Source organism: Hypanus sabinus, chromosome 3 (genome assembly GCF_030144855.1).
Source record: "Hypanus sabinus isolate sHypSab1 chromosome 3, sHypSab1.hap1, whole genome shotgun sequence".
NCBI lineage: Eukaryota > Metazoa > Chordata > Chondrichthyes > Myliobatiformes > Dasyatidae > Hypanus > Hypanus sabinus.
In genome coordinates, this window is record NC_082708.1 from 20,931,989 (window position 1) to 20,952,938 (window position 20,950).

Genomic DNA, 20,950 nt, shown 5'->3' on the forward strand with positions numbered 1-20,950 from the left:
TAGTCGATCCAGTCTTTCTTCATATGAAAGTCCTGCCATGCCAGGAATCAATCTGGTGAACCTTCTCTGTACTCCCTCTATGGCAAGAATATCTTTCCTCAGATTAGGGGACCAAAACTGCACACAATATTCAAGGTGCGGTCTCACCAAGGCCTTGTACAACTCCAGTAGAACCTCCCTGCTCCTGTACTCAAATCCTTTTGCTATGAATGCCAACATACCATTTGCCTTTTTCACCGCCTGCTGTACCTGTGTGCCCACCTTCAATGACTGGTGTACAATGACACCCAGGTCTCGTTGCATATATGCTATATGACTCTTCAAAATTATTAAAATGAAAGTGACAATTTTCCACAGTCAAACATAGCTATCAGTCTTACTTCAGCATGTGGTGGTTTGTTTTGTATTTGTGCTGTATTATTAAGGTGAAAGTGATAATTTTCCATAGTCAAACAGGTGTCAACTTTGCTTCAATATGCGGTGGTTTGTTTTGTATTTGTGCTTTATTATTAAGGTGAAAGTGATAATTTTCCTTGGTCAAACAGGTGTCAACTTTGCTTCAATATGTGGTGGTTTGTTTTGTAATCTACAAGTTCCAGTTGATGATTTTCTCAGTTTCAAGTTCTTTAAGTAAGAAAATTATTCTTGTATTTAGGTCCTGGCACTCTGACTGCGTGGTGCTGCAGTTTTCACGGGATCATCCAGTTATTTTCAGTAGCCAGATGCCTGTTATAAATTGGGAGAATGATGAGCAAAGTAATGCAGTAAACTATATGTCTTGTTTCCAGACAGCAGTGCAGTATGAAATTATCCAAAATTCTAAAATCCAAAATCGTCAGAAATCCAAAATTTTTTTGAGTACTAACATGTTGTCACAAATGGAAAATTCCACGATTCCACAAAGTTCCCAAGTGATGGGCAGGTCTCTGAGTGCCATAAAAGTTACCTCACATACATAACAAACAGAAGTTAATGAAAAAATAGAAAAACACTTCATAAAGTGAAAAATTAGGATCTTGGTTGTGTATTGAAAGAATGGATTCATCAGCATCAGAGTGAACATATGCTACTTAATGGTATTCTGAGGCCTCCTTCGGTCAGAGTTGACCATGGATGTTGCATCCTAGCTGTCTAGATATGCAAACCTGGGCAGTACGATATGGAGGGTAAGCTGTTGCCCATGTAGAAAGCTACCCCTCTCCACACATTTGATAAATCCAAAGGAACAGTAGAGACTGATCAGTGTGCTACCAGCAGTGTTGCGGGAGTTGCCAGTCAATATTGAACTCTATGTAGGACTGCTTTAGGGACTCCAGCTCCAGATTTTTTCCTCGGGGTTTACTCCCGATGCCTTCCCTATGAGTGGATGTAGCCGCAAGGCAGCAGAGATTTGATCAGGATTTTCCTTTTCCTAGATGAGATGCCAACCACAGCTAACAAGCCTCATCTGCCCGAAACGACTGGTTTTAAGGTGCCAGTAATCTGCCTTTGCCTCTTCTGTCAGTAGAAACAGTTCCACTGGGATCTTCGGTAATGAAAATTTTACACTCTGAATGGCTGCATCAGTACATATGTGTGATAAATAAACATAAGACAAAGACTGCTTACCGTTAGCATGTAAATTCAGAGTTGGAAATTATGGTGATCCCAAGCTAGCTCATTATATTTTCCAAAATTCAAAATCCAAAACACTTCCCAGCCCCAAGCATCTCGGATAAGAGGTACCCAACCTGTCCATTGTATCATGGGCAAATATTAAATACCAGATTAGATTGATTTTATTTGTAATGTGTACATTTTTGCCATGCTTTTGGTGGCAACATAGCACGAACACAACTTACTAAACCATACATTTTGGAAATGTGTCGGAAACTCACGCAGTCACAGGAAGTTGTACAAACTCCTTACAGACAGCAGTGGAATTGAACCTGGGCCATTGGCATTGTAAAGCTTTATGCTAGCTACTATGCTACCACGCTACCGCTGACTGGTTTTCAGCTTTACATATTTAACCTCAAAATCTTAATTGATCTTACTGTGAGCATTAATTTTTCCTGGTTTCTACATTGCATTCCTAGGATTGAATACATATTTATTGAAGGCAATATACATAACATTTTATCCCTTCTTTTGCAGACAATTGACTATCACCCGCTTCTGTGTTATGTTACTTATTGTCTGAATGTATTTTTCTTTTAAGATGAGACTGTTACCCTGGCAGCAGTGCTTGAGAAACTGGCTCCTCGATTGTCACAACTTAAGATGCTTCAAAGGGTATTCAGCACAGGAGTAGCAGAGGTTCCACCCGATACTCCAAATGTAATAAGAGCTTCCCATTTACTGAATACACTGTATAAAGCTATTATTGAATATGACAGTGTAGGAGAAGCTGCTGAACGGACGGTGAGTGCATCTTTCATTATCACAAGGCTGGGTTGCGAGATGGTAAGGACTATTTTTTAAAAAAGTAAAATAAAATATTTATGTAACTTTAATTTTGTTCCCATGTGTAATATTCTCTTCCTTTTTTGAGAAGTTGGTGATCTATGGCAGGTGATGACCAATGGACAGTTATTGACAGGAGGTGGATTGAGACTATTGAGGTGGATAACTTCATTTGCCTCAACTCTGAACTGATTCAATAAGCTATGGACTGACTTTCAAGGACTCTACAACTCGTGTTCCGGTTTTATTTATGTATTTATCTGCAGTAGTGTGCAAAAGTCATAAGGTACCTATACTGTATGTACAGTGCCTGGAAAAAGTATTTTGCCCGCAGTCCTTTGTTCACATAAGTAAGTGTTACAACCAGGGATTTGACCAATTTAACTGAGAATTTTTATTTGTGAATCACATGCTCCTTTTTCACAGCAGAGCCCAAGGAACAGAGAATTGTGAATCATGGAAAAGCTAAAAATTCAAAAACTGAAATGTCAGCAGTTCAAAGGTATTCATCTCAGTTTGCTCAGTTCTTAGTTGAACCACCCACCTCTCACAGCTATTACAGCCAGTAGTGTTTGTGGATAAGTCTCTATTAGCTTTGCACAATGTGATGGAGCCAGGTTTGCCCATCCTCCTTGCGGAATTGCTCAGGCTGTGCAAGGTTAGTTGGGAAGTGGCAATGGACAGCAATTTCAAGGGTTTTGGCGTGAAACGTCACCACTACCTCCTCCCATAGAGGTAGTCTGGCCTGCTGAGTTCTGCCAGCATTTCATGTTTTTATTAATTTCTAAGTCATGCTAGAGGTTTTTGATTGGGTTAAGTTCAGGACTCTGACTGAGCCACTGAAGGACATCAATTTTCTTCATTTGAAACCAGTCCACGTTTATTCTGGCAAAGTGCTTTGGGTTGCTGTCGTTCCTCCCCAGTTTAAGCTTTCTGGCAGAGGCCAGTAGGTTTTTATCCAGCATTTCTCTTTCCAATAATCCGGACCAGATTTCTAGTCCCTGCTGCTGAAAAGCATCCCTATAGCATGATGCTACCTGCACCATATTTTACAGTAGCGATGGTGTTACCTGGCTGATGTGCAGTACACAGGTTGACCACCAATTTTCCAGGACTCTCAGTTCCAGAGCCTTGCCAGATTAACATTTTTGCTGGATTAAAAGAGGTCATGCAATAATAATGGCAAAAATGGACTGTAGAAGCTTAAAAAGGACTATTAATTACATAAAAAATTAAATGTAAATTTATTAATTACTGTGCTTACAAAAACTGTTGCTTCTGGGTTATCTTTTTAAACATTTCATCCAGACGTTGTTTCATGTGTTTTAATCGCTCCCTGTGTATTTTTTTCTTGAATCAAATAAAAATTCATTATCTCTTGTTCCTGTCACAAAGGTACGTGTCTAACCCTTTGATTAGATCACCCAACAACTCAATTAACTTTCCAATAGTAAATCTTTCAGTTTCATTTGTCTCATCATCATCGCTGCCATCTTCATTCCTTGCAGTGTTTTTATCAGCATTCAGAACACTGTCACTGTCTACTTCCGAGTCCGTAAGTTGATGCACAACTTCGTCATCAACAGTTATCCACTTACATAGATTTTCTTCATTAAGACTACTTGCCGTAATTTTGAAGTGGGTCCTCTAACGATTTTTGCATATGCAAGCAAATCATGAACAACTACTTTCTCCTTTGGTACATGAAATCCTGTAAAATCATCTTCAAGTTTTTCTTCAGGCGCATTATCAAACATCAGGGCAGGTCATAACTTATTTCAGCCATTCTTTACTGTTAAAGGTTCTACCTTCTTTCTCACAAACTCGAGCAATGAACCGAAGAACATCTTTAATAAATGTCTGTACAGAATTGCCAGCATTCACCTCATCAGACGTTTCATGAAAATTGAGCGATACTTGGCTTTTAGAGAGCGCAGTGTTCCTTGGTCGTGGGGTTGGATAAGCGATGTACAATTTGGTGGCTATTACACTGTAAAACATTATTTTTACATGGGAGCTCAACTTTGGGGTGAGCTGAACAGTTACCCAAAATAAGAATTTTGCAATCTTTGGGTTACCCTACAGATATGCAATGTGCTCTGGCTCTGGCACAAAATATATTTCAAACCACTCTAACATAATATCAATGGTAATTATTTGCGATTTATTTGGGACATTTTAACACCTTTCAAGGCCCTTAGGGCATTTACTCTTTCTGTGAGTACCTGCTGCATTGGAGCACCCTAAAATGGTAACTCTGTCCTTAGGTTGTTTGAATCCTGTGGGATCTTTTTTTGTCTTCTGTTGCTAATGTTTTCCTAGGTGTGTATTGCCAGTATAATGCAGTTTCATCTGCGTTATACACCTGCTCAGGACTGAGATTTTTGTTAGCTATGAGCTTTGCAAATTCACCCACGTACTTGTTAGCTCCTTCATGGTTTGCAGAACATTTTTCTTCACACATTTTGTATATGGAAATTCCTTGGTTCTTCTTCAACCTTTGAAGCTATTCTTCACCAGAGTCACATGCATGTTCTTTAACAACTTAGCTTGGTTCATTTTCATACTGCCAGATAAGTCAACTCCATCATTCTGGCGCTGGTGAAACTATTCAGTCATCACTCAATTGTACTTAGTGCTCCTGCCAACGTTTATAGTTTTTCTAATGCTCATTTGCTTTAGCAAATTACCATTTGCATAGAATTGCAATTTTTTTTCTTTTTGGTGCTTTATATCATACACAGTTGATATGCCATATGTCACACACAGAAACACCTTGGTCCAGTTTTAACATTTCAATCTTCTCTTAGATCGATATGGACTGATGTTTATGTTTGACATCATCACTGGTAATTATATTTATTTTAGAAGCCATAGCCAGGGTTAAACTTGCATAAGATAAGCATAAAATATTGGAACTACCACCAACGAGTGCAATGTAAATAATAAAAGTAGAAAACACGAGGAAATCTGCAGATGCTGGAAATTCAAGCAACACACACAAAATGCTGGTGGAACACAGCAGGCCAGGCAGCATCTACAGGGAGAAGTGCTGTTGACGTTTTGGGCTGAGACCCTTCGTCAGAATAAAAGTAGTGTGTGCTTTTGTCAAAATGAGTCTCACCACAGATGGTGCTGTGTGAACCTCACACAGTGCCATCCGGTGGCCACCCAGTAAACTACATTACATAATTTCATCAGAATTAAACACGGTGACGAGCCACCAGTTTCTGGAAAATCGGTAGTCAACCTGTATTGAGTTACGCCACTTGTATCACTTAGTGTTGAAGCCAAGAGGTTTCACCTTAATCTCATCTGACTACAAGACCTTCTTCCACATTTTTACAGTATTTGCTAAGAGATGCTATGCAAGGTCTTTATGGACAAGGATAATTTTCTTAAAGCTAGGTCTTCTTCCTTGCTATTCTTTCATAAATACCCTATTTGTGTAAGGCCTTCGGGATTGTAGAGCCATGAACTTCATTTCCAGTTGCAGCCACTGACTTTTGCAGCTCATTCATGACTGTTGGCATCACAGTTTCCTCTCTTACAAGTGCCATTCTTCTCCAGGGATGAAGTTTAAAGGGGTGGCCTGACCTAGGCAATGTGGCTGTGGTTTCATATTTTTCCCACTTCTTCATAATTGACTGTACTGAACTCTAAGAGTTGTTTAGTGCCTATGAGATGGTCTTGTACCTTACCCAGATTTGTGCTTCTCTATTATCATTTCCCTGACTTGAATGAGTTGCTCAGGTAATATACAGTATTGCACCTGAGGAAAGTTAGCTTGGTAATTACAAAGTGGATGAATACTTCTTCAATCTCACAATTTTCGTTATTAATTTTTAGTACATTATTGACAGGTTTTGAAATCTTTCTTTTGATAGGATATTTTGTAGATTAGCTTAAAAATCATATATTTCAAATTTAGAAAATGAGACAGTAAAATGTGAAAATAGTTGTGGGGGCTGAATACTTTTTCAAGGCACTGTAGCTAGGGTGTTTTACATAGGACAGTATATTGGTTAAAAGTGCCAGAGGCCCAGTCAATGGGAACAGAACACTGCGACAAGGTTTCTTGCAGGTTGGCGACGCTTGTTTAAAAGGAGAGCTTAGCTGGTGTTCGGACATTCCAGAGGCCTAATCAGAGGTGGGAGCAGAGCATAGCAAATTAAATAAAAGTACAGAAGGGACAAGCGGGCGGCTGTTGTCAGGGTGGCCATTGTTGGGAGTAGGCTGATGGTGAGAATAGGAGTGTCAGGCTTTGGCTCAAAAGAGGCTTCAGCTCAGAAGAAGCATTGGCTCTGGGTTGGTTTCTGTTAAGGTTCCTTTTTTTTCTCTCACTGTCTTGCTGTACTCTGTGTAGTAAATGGCCATTGTGTGTTCTGCATGCTGGATGTTGGGGTCCTGGGAGACCCAGAGTCTCCCAGAGAACGACAGCTGTGTGAAGTGCATCCAGCTGCAGCTCCTTGAAGATCGTATTAGGGATCTGAAGCAGCAGCTGGATGACCTTCAGCTTGTATAGGAGAGTGAGGAGGTAATCGATCAGAGTTGCAGGGAGGTGGTCACCCCGAACTTGCAGGAGGCGCGGAACTGGGTGACTGTCAGGAGAAATGGAAATGTGAATAAGCAGTTAATGCAGAGCACTCTTGTGGCCATCTCCCTCAAGAATAAGTATACAGTTTTGAATACTGTTGTGGGTGATGACCTCACAGGGGAACACCACGGAGACTGGGTTCCTTGCACTGAGCAGAAGGTAAAAAGGGGATCAGTAGTGATAGAGAACTCAATAGTCAGAGGAACAGCCGGGAGATTTTGTGGGCGTGAATGGGACACCCAGATGGTATGTTGCCTCCCAGGTGCCAGGGTCAGGGACAACTCTGATCACGTCCACAACATTTTAGAGTGGGAGGGAGAGGATCAGATGTGTTGGTACACATTGGTACCAATGACAGAGAAAGGAAAAGCAATGAGGTCCTGAAGAGAGAATTAAGAGAGCTAGGCAGAAGCTGAGACGTAGGACCTCAAGGATAGTAATTTCTGGATTGCTACCTGTGCTTCATACCAATGAGGGTAGAAACAGGGTGATTTGGCAGATAAATGCGTGGCTGAGAAGCTAGTGTAGGGAGCAGGGCTTCAGGTTGTTGGATCATTGCGATCTCTTTTGGGGGAGGTATGACCAGTACAAAAAGGAACGGGTTGCACCTGAACCAGAGGGGAACCAATATTCTTACAGGCAGGTTTGTTAGAGCTGTTGAGAAGGGTTTAAACTAATTTGGCAGGGGGCTGGGAACTGGAATGAAGGGACTCAGGATAGGACAGATGGTAAAAAAGCAAGGATAGCATGCAGTCAGACTGCGTGGAAGGGCAGGCGGGTGATAAGACAAAATTGCAGTCAGCAAGGTGAGTATCAGTGCATTAGGGATGCAAAATCAAAATGGGTAGCAAGTACAGCACTCGAGTTATATTTCAATGCACAGAGTGTAGGAAATAAAGTGGGTGATCTTGTTGCACTATTACAGATTGTTGGGTATGATGTTGTGGCCATCACTGAATCACGGCTGAAGGATGGTTGTAGTTGGGAGCTGAATGTCCAAGGTTACACATTGTATCGGAAGGATGGGAAGGTAGGCAGAGGGGGTGGCGTGGCTCTGCTGGTAAAGAATGGCATCAAATAGAAAGATGTGACATAGGATTGGAAGATGTTGAATTGTTGTGGGTTGAGTTAAGAAACTGCAAGGGTAAAAGGACTCTGATGGCAGTTATATACAGGTCTCTCAACAGTAGCTGGGATGTGGACCACAAGTTACAACAGGAAATAGAAAAGCTGTGTCAAAAAGACAATATTATGATAGAAATAGGAGATTTTAATATGCAGGTTGATTGGAAAATTTAGGTTGGTAATGAATCTCAAGAGAATGAATTTGTTGAATGCTTACAAGATGGCTTTTTAGAGCAGTTTGTCGTAGAACAGTTTATTGTTGAGCCTACTAGAGGATCAACTATACTGGATTGGGTGTTATGCAATGAACTGGAGGCTATTAGGGGCCAGTGATCACAAGTTCAACTTGATATTTGATGGGGAGGAAGTGGTCTGACGTAGCAGTATTTCAGCGGAATAAAGGAAATTACAGTGGTATGAGAAAGGAGTTGGCTAAAGTAAATTGGAAGGAGCTTCTGGTAGGGATGACAGAGCGGCAATGGTGTGAGTTTCTGGGAAAAATGAGGAATGTGCAAGACAGATGTATTGCAAAAAGGAAGAAATATACAGCTGTGGCTGACAAGGAAAGTCAAAGCTAAAGTAAAAACAAAAGAGAGGGCATACAACAAAGCAAAAATTAGTGGGAAGAAAGAGGATTGGGAAACTTTTTAAAAGCCCACAGGGAGCAACAAAAAGAGTTAGAAGGAAAAAGATGAAATATGAAAGCAAGCTAGCAAACAATATTAAAGTGGATAGATAGTGAAAGCTTTTTCAAGTATGTAAAAAAAGAGAGAGATGAGGGTGGATATAGGACGGCTAAAAAATGAGGCCAGAGAAATAATAGCAGGGGACAAGGAGATGGCAGATGAACTAATTGAGTATTTTGTGTCAGTCTTCACTGTGGAAGACACCAATAGTGTGCCAGATGTTCTTGTGTGTGAAGGAGGAGAAGTGGGTGCAGTTACTATTACAAGGGAGAAGGTGCTCAAAAAGCTGAAAGACCTAAGGGCACATATCTCACCTCCACCAGATGATCTGCAACTAGGGTTCTGAAAGAGGTAGGGCTAGAGATCATTGAAGCATTAGCAATGATCTTTCAAAAATCACTGAACACTGGCATTGTACCAGAGAAGTGGAAAATTGCAAATGTCACTCCACTTTAAGAAAGGAGGAAGGCGGCAGAAAGGAAATTTTAGTCCATTTAACCTGACCATAATGGTTGGAAAGATGTTGGAGTGAATTGTTACGGATGAGGTTACAGAGTACTTGATGACACAGGACAATATGGGACAAAGTCAGCATGGTTTCCTTAAAGGAAAATCTTGCCAGATGAAGCTGTTGAAATTCTTTGGGGAGGATTACAAGTAGAATAGTTAAAGGGGGTGCAGTGGATGTTGTATATTTGGACTTGCAGAGGCCTTTGACAAGGTGCCACACATGGGGCAGCTTACGAAGTTAAGAGCTCATGGCATTGCTGAAAAGTTGCTGGCATGGCTAGAGCAATGGCTCATTGTTAGGAGGCTGTGAATGGGAATAAAAGGATCCTTTTCTGGTTGGCTGCCAGTGATTAGTGGTGTTCTGCAGGAGCTGGTGTTGGGACTGCTTTTTATGCTGTATATCAATGATTTAGATGGTGGAACAGATGGCTTTGTTGCCAAGTTTGCAGATGATACAAAGATTGGTAGAGGGGCAAGTAGTGTTGAGGAAATGGGTAGGCTGCAGAAGGACTTAGATAGATTAGGAGAATGGGCAAGAAAGTGGTAAATTAAATAAAATGTTGGAAAATGTGAGGTCATGCACTTTGGTAGTAAAAATAAATGTGCAGACTATTTTCTAAATGGGGAGAAAATCCAAAAATCTGAGATGAAAATGTACTTGGGAGAACTTGTTCAGAACAACCTAAAGGTTAAGTTGCAGGTTGAGTCAGTGGTGAGGAAGGCAAATGCAATGTTAGCATGCATTTCAAGAGGTCTAGAATATAAGCGCAACGGTGTGATGCTGAGGCTTTATAAGGTACTGATGAGGCCTTGCCTTGAGTATTGTGAACAGTTTTGGGTTCCTCAACCAAGAAAAGATGTGCTAGCATTGGAGAGGATCCAGAGGCTGTACACAAGGATGATTCAGGAATGAAAGGGTTATCATACAAGGAATGTTTGATGGCTCTGAGTCTGTACTTGCTGGAATTTAGAAGGATGAAGGGGGGTATCTCATTGAAACCTTTCAAATGTTGAAAGGCCTAGACAGAGTAGAAGTGGAAGGGATGTTTCCCATGGTGGCAGAGTCTAGGACAAGAGGGCACAGCCTCAGGATAGAGGGAAGTCCATTTAAAACAGAGATGCAGAGAGAGGGTGGTAAATTTGTGGAATTTGTTGCTACAGGCAGCTGTGGAGGCCAGGTCATTAGGTATATTTAAGGCAGAGATTGATAGGTTCTTGATTGGAAATGGCATCAAAGGTTATGGGAATGGGGTTAAGGAGGGGATAAAAGGATCAGCCATGATTGAATAGTGGAGTAGACTCGATGGGCCAAATGGCCTAATTCTGCTCCTGTGCCTTATGGTCTAATGGTCTAAAATAGGAAGGTGGTTGGGAACCAGAAACTAGAAGCTTTGTATTAGCTCAATAGTATTATTTGGTAACTGGAAAGATGTGAAAGTCTTGGACACCCTAGCTATCTATATATCTGGAGGCAATCTGTACTTCATCTGAATTTCATGTTGTTGTCATCCACTTTGATAATTTCATTAATGCATCTGATATGATCACTTTACTATTTTTGTGCTATTCTTTCCCACCACCCACCAACAAGTTTATGAAATGAATAATTTAGACTGCACTAGCTACAGGGTATAGTATCTTACTAACCTGTTTGGCATTTTTCCTATTTTGGAAAAATGTCCGAGTAGCAAAGGAGATGGTCATTTGTAACTGTGCGGTGGAGTAAGGTAACCTTTAAGTTGCTTGTTGTTCTACTAATACTGAATTAAAGTGTGATAACCATATTACAGAATATGCTGTGAATTGGAACATGGAACATACAGCATTCGAGCGCAGTACAGACCCTTTGGCAATGTTATGCTGACCTTTCTAAGATCAATTTAATCCTTCCCTCCCATAGAGCCCTCCATTTTTCTGTATCATCCATGTGCCTATCTAAGATTCTCCTAAATGTGCCTAATATATCTGCCTCTAGCACCACTCCTGGTGGTATATTCTATGTACCTATCACTACTCTGTGGGGTGGGGGGGGGGGGGTGGACTTAACTCTTGACATCTTTCCTGTTCTTTCATACAATCTCCTTAAACTTATGCCCCCTTGTGTTAACTATTTCTGCCCTGGAAAAGAAGTCTTTGCTTATATCCACTCGATCTATGGCTCTTATCATCTTGTATACCTGTAGTTTCACTTCTCTTCCTCCTTCACTCCAAAGAGAAAAGTCCTAGCTTGCTCCACTTATCCTCATAAATCATGCTTTCTAATCCAGGCAGCCTGGTAAATGTCCTCTACACACTCTCTGAAGCTTCCACATCCTTCCTATAATGAGGCGACCAGAGCTGAGCACAATATTTCCAAGTGTAATGTAACCAGGGTTTTCTGGAGCTGCAACATGACCTCATGACTCTTGAGCTCCATTCCCCAACTAATGAAGGCCAAGATACTATATGTCTTCTTAACAACCCTATCACCTTGCACAGTGATGATGAGAACTCTATGGACAGCCAACTCAAAATATTTTAAGTTGTGTTCTACTTGGAACATAAAACTGCATTTGATCCTTCACACAGCTTGTCGAATCACAGAGTAAATTTATATAGGTTGGTTTATCATTGCTCTTATTGATTCTTGGGTTAAGTGGAAGGATATTTATTTCAACCATTCAATAGTGTGAGTGGCTGATTTGGGTTGCTGAATCACAGTGGTGCTTTTTCCATCCTTTTCACAGCTTCCACTCCCACCCCACCATGATATTTCATTTAGTATCATCATCTAAATCGTTGGAATGTGAGGGGAAGCAGAGTGGAATGATGCTGCCTTACAAATCCAGCCATGCAGGTTCAATCCTAACCTTTGGTGCTGTCTTTGGGGAGTTTGCACATTCTGTATCTTTGTAACCCTGTTGGTTTTTTCAGATGCTTGGCTTTCCTTCCAGATGCTTGGCTTTCCTTCCATTTTTCAAAGGCTCATGGGTTGGTCAGTTAATTATCCATTATGAATTCCTTCCTGTGTCGGTCAATGGTAGAATTTGGGAGGAACTAGTTGAGAAACACACACAAAATGCTGGAGGAATTCAGCAGGTCAGACAGCATTGATGTTTTAGGCTGACACTGTTTATTTCCTTCCATAGATGCTGCCTGACCTGCTGAGTTCATTCAGTATTTTGTGCATGTTGCTAAAGGTCAGACACTTTTAACAGAATGATTACTCTGCCCTATTAACTGATCAGCTTTTAAAAGCAATCCCACTGTTGTGGAGTAAATAATTAATTCTCTAATTGATTCTTGGGTTAAGTGGAAGGATATTTATTTCAACCATTCAATCGTGCGAGTGGCTCATTTAGGTTGCTGGATGCAATCCTTGCCCTGCAACATAGAACACAGTGAAGTATAACACAGTACAGGGTCTTCTACCCACAAATGATAAACCAACCTATATAAATTTACTTTGTGATCAGTCTAATCCTTCCTCCTACACAGCCCATGAACCTCCATTTTCTTATAGCAATTTGTCTGTCTGAGAGTATCTTACAGTCTGCAAAATTAAAAAAAAACATTTGCCTCTGATATCTCCCCTAAACTTTTCTCCACTCACCTTAAGTGGATGTCCTCTTGTATTGGCTATTGACGCCATGGGAGAAAGGCTGTCCACTCTATACCTCTCATAATCTTATACATCTCTATTTTGTTGCTTCTCATCATCCTCTGCTCCAAAGAGAAAAACACTAGCCTGCTCAATCTTTCCTCATAAGACCTCTCTAATTAAGGCATTATCAAGGCAGCTCTACACTGGATCCTGTCTTTAAGCCTCCATATTCTTCCTTTAATGGGGCAACCAGAACCGAACACAATAGGTGTGATCTAACCAAAGTTTTATAGAGCTGTAACTTTGAGGCATCTATGAACATTGCCCCTAAGATCCTTCTGTTCCTCCACACTGTTAAAAACCCTGCTATTATCCTTGTACTCCACCTTCACGTACGATCTTCCAAAGTGAATCACTTCACGCTTTTCTGGATTGAACTCAATTTGCCACTTTTCTGCTAGGCTCTGCATCCTATCAATTCCAGATGTAACCCCTGTCAGCCTTTTACATTTCAACAATGTGTCATCTGCGAACTTTCTAACTCACCCTTCCATTTCCTCATTCAAGTCATTGATAAAAAGCACAAAGAGTAGGGGAATACCATTTGTCACCAACCTCCAGGCAGAATATGTTCCATCTTCTACCACCCTTTGACTTCTGTGGGTAAGCAAATTCCAAATCTACACAGCTAAGTTACCATGAATCTCATGCCTCATGATAACTTAACTGCATGGATTTGGAAAGGGAAACCTTGTCAAATGCCTTACTAAAATCCATATGCTCAACATCTACTTCTCTCCCTGCATCAATTTGTTTTGTCACTTCTTCGTAAAACTCAATTAGGCTCATCAGACAGGACCTTCGTGAAGACACAAAGCTGTGCTGATTATCCCCACTAAGACAATGCTTCTCCAAATGCTTATATGCCCGGTTCCTAAGAATTCTCTCCAATAGTTTGCCCACCATTAACATATGACTCACTGATCCTGGTCTGTAATACCCTGGATTGTCTTTATTACTTTTCTTGAATAATGAAACAGTATATTCCATTCTCCAGTCCTCTTTTATTACCCTTATGGCCAGGGATGATGCAAATATCATTGTTGACACCTTTACTTCCTAGAGTAACTTGGGGATATCTTGTCTAGCCCAGATCTGTCCCCTCTGACTTTAGAAAGCACACCATTCTCAAAAAAAGACATCAGACCAACCCCTCCCATGTGTAAAAGAAAAATAAATCAGGCAAACGGCAGAAAAAAAATGAAAAACGCAGACTAAAAAACATAAAATTGAAGAAGTCCAGACACATCCAGTTGAGCTCATTTCTAGTTCAATCCAGTGCGTCATTCATTATCTGCAGGCTGTCCCAATCAAAATCATGCAGAATAGCAATGTGAAATAAAGGAGCGGCCAGAAACACATCTTAACATTGTAGTGATAAAATTACAGCATCTTCATTCAAAGCACAGGTGCGTACAGTAGTTAGCAGTGCAGCCAAAAGGGTATAGGGGAGCAAGTGACTGATTGTCTTTGAAGATTCCATACTCTGGCCATGTCATGCCCATTGGCTTAATTGCCTTCTCAGTTTCCTTGAAGAACCTTTTTGGACCCATTTCTGTAACTGTGAAACCACATACAAATTATAGGCATAGGCATTCGTTAGTCTTGTGAGACCATGGACTTGCTCCTTGGAAGGTTTCCAGGGCGCAGGCCTGGGCGGAGTTGTATGGGAGACCGGCAGTTGCCCATGCTGCAAGCCTTCCCCTCTCCACGCCACTGATGTTGTCCAAGGGAAGGGCACTAGGACCCAAGCAGCTTGGCACCGGTGTCGTTGCAGAGAAATGTGTTGTTAAGTGCCTTGCTCAAGGACACAACACGCGGCCTCAGCTGAGGCTCAAACCAGTGACCTTCAGATCATTAGACCGATGCCTTATCCACACACCAACAACATATACAAATTAACCCATGTTCTATCTCATCTCTGTTAATGCAGAGGTTCTTTAGTCAAGTTATTCCCCTGCAGAGGTAAGAACATCATTAACAAAGACAAGATCAACTGCTTCCCTCCTAGTTCCCTTTACATTGTTATTGTAGTTACCCGTTCAAGCTGAACTTGGTAAGGCAGATGCATATTTACATTTAGCTAAGTGTTTTTAGTACTCTCTTATTGTCAGCCTTGTGTTTTGCAGCATGGGTGTTCTGATAGAAAACCTTAGTTCCCTTGTAGATGGCCCTGTTGAAGCACTTTTGCCTTCAACAGCATTCTTATGTGGAAGATTTCAGGTTGCTTAATGTCATTTCCAGTACACAAGGGTAAAGGAGAACAAGATAATTGTTAATTTGGATCCAATGTAGCACAAAAGAAACACAGTAAAGTAAAGAACACAATAATTACAAATACATAAGATAGCTTATATGCATAGATTGATTTATGTCTGTAAAGTTACGCTTGGCACAGGAATGTCTGTATATAAGGTGACTGTGTAATGTGGAAGCAGGTTCATGGAGTGAGACAGAAAACACTGACTACGAACAAGCATATTAATCGTTTATTTACAAATTGTAAAAGGTTTGACCAAACATTTAAGTCCACAAAACTAAAAATTAAACGAAGAGATACTTACTGAAAGATCCTTTGGAGTAGGCAGGCCTCTCCTTCACATGTTCTACCAGTCTGTTGTCGTCAGTACAATCTTCTATGCAGTGGTGTGTTGGGGTAATTGCATCAACACAGGTGATGCCAACAGGCTCAATGAACTGATCAGAAAGCCGCTCTGTTATTGGACTGGAAATGGACACACTGGAGGCTGCGGTAGAACAAAGGAACCTACAGAATATCCTGGCAATTCTGGACAATGTTTCTCACCCTCTGTGTGCCACCTTGGCTGAACAGAGGAGCATTTTTAGTAACAGACTAAGACAATTGCACTGCTCCAAAGAGCGCTATATAAGGTCACACTTACCCTCGGCTATTAGTCTCTAATGAGTCAACCCATAGCCGGTGACGTGATGACCCTCTCTGTTTGAAGTAACAACTTATTTTTTATTCTTTCTTACTCCTAGTATTTGTATACCTGTAATGCTACTGTGACACTAATTTCCTTTAGGATCAATAAATTATCTATCTATTGAAAAGTGTGTGCAAAGCATAACTCCCCAATGTTTCTATGAAGTGTGCCCTGGAGACAAAGGGAAGGAGAAAGAGAAACCCACATGTGCTACCCTCTGAAGCACTTGGAACCGGAAATTAGTGCCATGGTGCACAGTCCAAACAATGAGAAAGAGCAGCGGCAATTTTTAAACGGACCAATCAATGGTCAACACAGTGGAAGTGGCTTTCGACTGGCAAATAAGCCACACAGCTACATGATAGACTGACAGTAAATGATGAAGTAGTGGTAGTGAAGGAGTGTGTGATTTGCTCTGTCTCATATTTAGCAGAATTGCCATCACAAAAAACCCCCTAAAGAACATAGTATGTATTGATCTGCCATCTGTTACCAAATAATTTGAAATTGTTTTATTATTATCACATGTACTGAGTTTCCCTGTTTATTTCCTGGGCGTTTAAGCTTATGATACTGCTTTCAACTACACAATATACATGGTGATATTTATTGGCAAAGTTCCTAATTTTATGTGCATTTTCCTTGTCCTGGTATCTGGTTGGAAAAGAAGGACTGGTTGTAGAGGCAGTTGGTTATCACAATCATGGAAATTGAATATGGTCAGAATGATTCAAAGTAAATTTTATTCTCCAAAGTATATGTATGTCACCATATACAACCCTGAGATTCATTTTCTTATGGACATGCTCAATAAATCTATAGCTAGTAACTATAACAGGATCAATGAAAGATCAATCAGAACGCAGAAGACAGCGAACTATATAAATGTAATTATAAATAAAGAACAATAGCCAAGGAGAAGATGAGATAAAGTGTCTTTGAAAGTGGGATCATTGGTTGTAACATTTCAGTGATGGGAGTAACTGAAGATGAGTGTAGCTATCCCCTTTTGTTCAAGAGCTTGATGGTTGAGGGGTAGCAACTAGTCTTGAAGCTGGTGGTGTGAGCCCTGAGGTTCTAGTACCTTCTGGATGTGAGGGTATCCTGAGTTGAACTATCTCTTAACATTCTCTTTGCAGGTGTCTCTTCTCTTCTCTTTGTGGGTCGAAACTGTAAGGCCCTATCTTGAAATTGTGGATGAGTGGATAGTCCATGGAAATCTGTCTGACCCTGCAAAAGAATTCATTATCCAGAGGTACAAAATTGTTAATCACCTTCATTACATTATATGATGTTATATTTGTTACTGATTGTAATTTACTGGGCAAGGTCTTTTTAGGAGTTACTTACGATTCTGTTCTGCATTTAACCAATCTGATAAACTTAGCATTTAGTATTACGTATTTACATAAAGAGATACCGTTCCATAGAAGGGTATGAGTGAACTGTCTGTATGGGCAGTGAGGGAAAAATAAGACTTTTTTTAGTTTGAGTATATGATAAGTTTTTCTGGATAGATACATTTCCTCCTTGTCTTCCTTGCCCTCTTGTGCAAAGTTAGAAAGAGAAACTTATACTTTATGATCATTGATGAGTCAGCTGGTTAATTCAGTGTGTGGTACAGTTAATTTGTCTCAAGTAATGGTAAAGTTGTTACATTGTCTTATGTACACTGGTTAGAATGGAAAAGTAATCCAAAATTGATACTCGGAATCCCTGGCTAACTTGGTTGGAGTTTTGTCTGTGTATTTTGTGCACTGAAGAAAGAATTAGGCTTCATTGTAATGCTTTCACAGATGGATAGCTTGCACAACTCACATACGGTAGACCTTCTCTTTGTGTGTAAGCTTTGAAGACCCTGAGCTGCCTGTGAAACTGTATCCCAATAAGTGGTTCACTCACAAGAGGCTGAGAAGATTGTGGGGGGTGGGGGGGGGGAGAAAAAGGAATATTTTTTCTGCTACTTGGGTGGTTTTTGTGGTTACTTGTTGATCTGACAGACCAGAGAGGCTTCTAACTCAATTCCTGGCTTTTGTCAACCTCAATGATCTTGGTGACTTCAGAGATAGATGATTTTAATCTTGAGTCAGCTAGAACTAAAATGATAAATTTTTAATTTTTAATTTTTAATTCTGAAGCATTAATAGTTCAATGTAGATTCATTATGAAAGTACATATATCTCACCACATATTCATTTTCTTGTGGGCATACTCAATAAATCTAATTAACATTATAGAGTCAATGAAAGACAATACCGACTGGGCATGCAACTAGTGTGCAAAAGACACCAAACTATGCAAATACAAAAACAAAGAATAAATAATAATAATAAATAAGCCATAAATAGAATTATTATTATACTTTCTGAGCAAGATGCATTACACGTTGCATTCAACTACTGTTCAATATTTTCTGAAGAGGAAGAAAAAGACTCGAGAAAATAAAAAAATGACAAATTAAGAGGTAAAAATTTGACAAGTATTTGAGACATCGCTGGACAATATTATGGTGAAAGAAAAGGGAATAAGTAGATCTTTTCTTATTCTCTCCTCACCCTCTTCCCTTTTAGAAAAGAGGTACTTGTGGTTTTGACAGCTTCAGCTTAAGTTCTCTTCTTGATTTTTTTCACTAATATAAAACTACATTGTCTGTAGCTGCTGTTCCAAATCCAATATTATTTAAACAGAAAAATTGGGTCTGCATTGACATTTAAGACTCATTTTTGGTTACATGTAGAGATGATTTTAAGCATACACTTTGGAAATTTGCTCGGGGCATCCAGGTTGGTCTTTCGGCAAACACTGGAGAGAACTGTACATCAATGGGACATTTTCCATTTCAAAGATTCAAAGTACATTTATGATAAAAGTACATATGCATTATGCAACCCTGAGTTTCATCTTCCCACAGACAGCCATGAAACAAAAAAAAACATGGAACCTGCTCAAAGAAAAACACCAACCCCACCCCCCAGCATTAAAAAAAATACCAAATCATGCAAGCATCAAAGAAAACAAGTGAAGAACACCAAACCACAAATGTCACCAAGAGTCCAGGCATTTTCAGTCCAGCTCAGTTCAGCCCAATCCAGCGCTGTGTCATTCGCCATCTAGTATGAAAAATTGTTAACTCTGTGTGGCACTGCAAAATACAAAATGCTGAAGGGTGCAAGTAAATTGTGGTACTTAAGGGCTCATGTTCCTAAGCTTGGGTATTTCAAGATGGTGATGTGTTTTGTTTTTAAAAAAAGGCATCTGGTATTTTGAGTTTTAAGGAAATGAGGCTATCCATAATAAATCTATAGTACCTATATGATTAGGACTTAGATAAATTACTATACTAATATACACTCAGTTTATTGGTACTCCTGTGCACCTGTTCATTAATGCAAATATCTAATCAGCCAATCACTTGGCAGCAACTCAACACATAAAAGCATGCAGACATGATCAAGAGGTTCATTTGTTGTTCAGACTGAACGTCAGACTGGGAAAGAAACGTGATCCAAATGACTTTGGCTATGGAGTGATTGTTCGTGACAAACGTTTGAGTATCTGTCAACTGCTGATCTGGGATTTTCAGATACAACAGTCTCTATTATGGAGAATAGTGCAAAAACAAAATAAAACATCCAGTGAGCGTCAGTTTTATGAGCGAAAATGCCTTGTTAATGAGAGAGGTTAATGGCCAGACTGTTTCAAGCTGACAGGAAGGTGACATTAACTCAAATAACCACTTAAGTGGTGTGCAGAAGAGCATCTCTGAATGCATGACACATTGGACCTTGAAGTGGATGAGCTGCAGCAGCACTGGGACCCACTCCAGTACCTAATAAAGTGGCCATTGAGTGTAAATTCATGGAACTTGCATGGAATAATTTCCAAGAATGGCAAACTATACAAAATTGATATTGGAATCATTTCCACTGGCAAGGTAGGCCAGCTTCTTAAATGAGGAAAAGCTCTGATTGAAGTTATTTAAATCTTACACCTATCCCACAATGTGAGGGATTGAAAATCTTTGTGTTATGATTCTGTTGCAATGTACAGACGTGAATTTAAAAGCGTATTGGCTTGTAGAAAGAAATAATCGGTGTCAAAGCTGTCATGAAGATAGGAGATATTGAGCATTGAGTGATTTGCACCAGCATTTACATCAAGTAGACACCATTGTAGTTTTTCAGGAAAAAAAACTCGTTCATTGGCAGAAAATGCATAACTTATATTTGGATTGTTCTTGAAATAGGTGAGTATATACATACCATACTATATAATTTCATGTTGAGCTGTTAATGTAGTTGTAATTAAAGTTCAAAATTACCTTATTCTTCACTAACATTTCAATCCTCTGCAATGCTTTATGCATAAATTTACCCATTGAGAATGTTTTAAAACTTCTGCAACTGACTCACCACAGTAAATATTTATTAAGGGGTAATTATGTCATCAAGGGTAAAATAAATAATTTGCCTGCCATTTATTGGTGTTGTGTAGAAGGCATGAGTAACTGAACAATGGTACTAATAATATTTCAGGAGATGTGTTAAAACAATGGCAACAAGAAACTGAAGCTATTCCTTAAATGATGTTTTTTTCACCAATTTATTTTATATATTAGAAACAAAGATGTCCCAGTGAATCATAGAGATTTCTGGCATTCTACTTGTACGTTGTTCAGTGTGTCTGAAAAGACTGGAATGAATGAAAATACAAATGATGGCGCAGGCAGCAGTGGCACCATTGATCAAGGAAATTCCAGTAAGCAACACACAATGGTCTCTTTCCTGAAACCAGTGATCAAACAGATTATTATGGCTGGTAAATCAATGCAGCTGCTCAAGAACCTGGAAAGTAAGGACAACCAAGGCCTCCCAATGGAAAACACTCACCGAGGTAAGGAAAATAATTGTAATGGACAAGGAAATGACCAGATGAACTATTAAGTATTTTACATCAGTCTTCACTGTGGAAGACACCAGCAGTGTGCCTGTAAAGG

General features: G+C 39.9%; 1 protein-coding gene across 2 annotated transcripts in view; it reads left to right on the forward strand.

The window, feature by feature from the left end:
* The window catches only part of tubgcp5 (tubulin gamma complex component 5), a 61,843-nt gene that overhangs the window by 21,241 nt on the left and 19,652 nt on the right, over positions 1–20,950 (forward strand). For both annotated transcript variants that reach the window (XM_059963836.1, XM_059963837.1), the window contains 3 exons: positions 2,201–2,403; positions 17,094–17,209; positions 20,573–20,847. In XM_059963836.1, the coding sequence (XP_059819819.1) occupies positions 2,201–2,403; positions 17,094–17,209; positions 20,573–20,847 (594 nt within the window). The remainder of the gene's footprint in view (positions 1–2,200; positions 2,404–17,093; positions 17,210–20,572; positions 20,848–20,950) is intronic.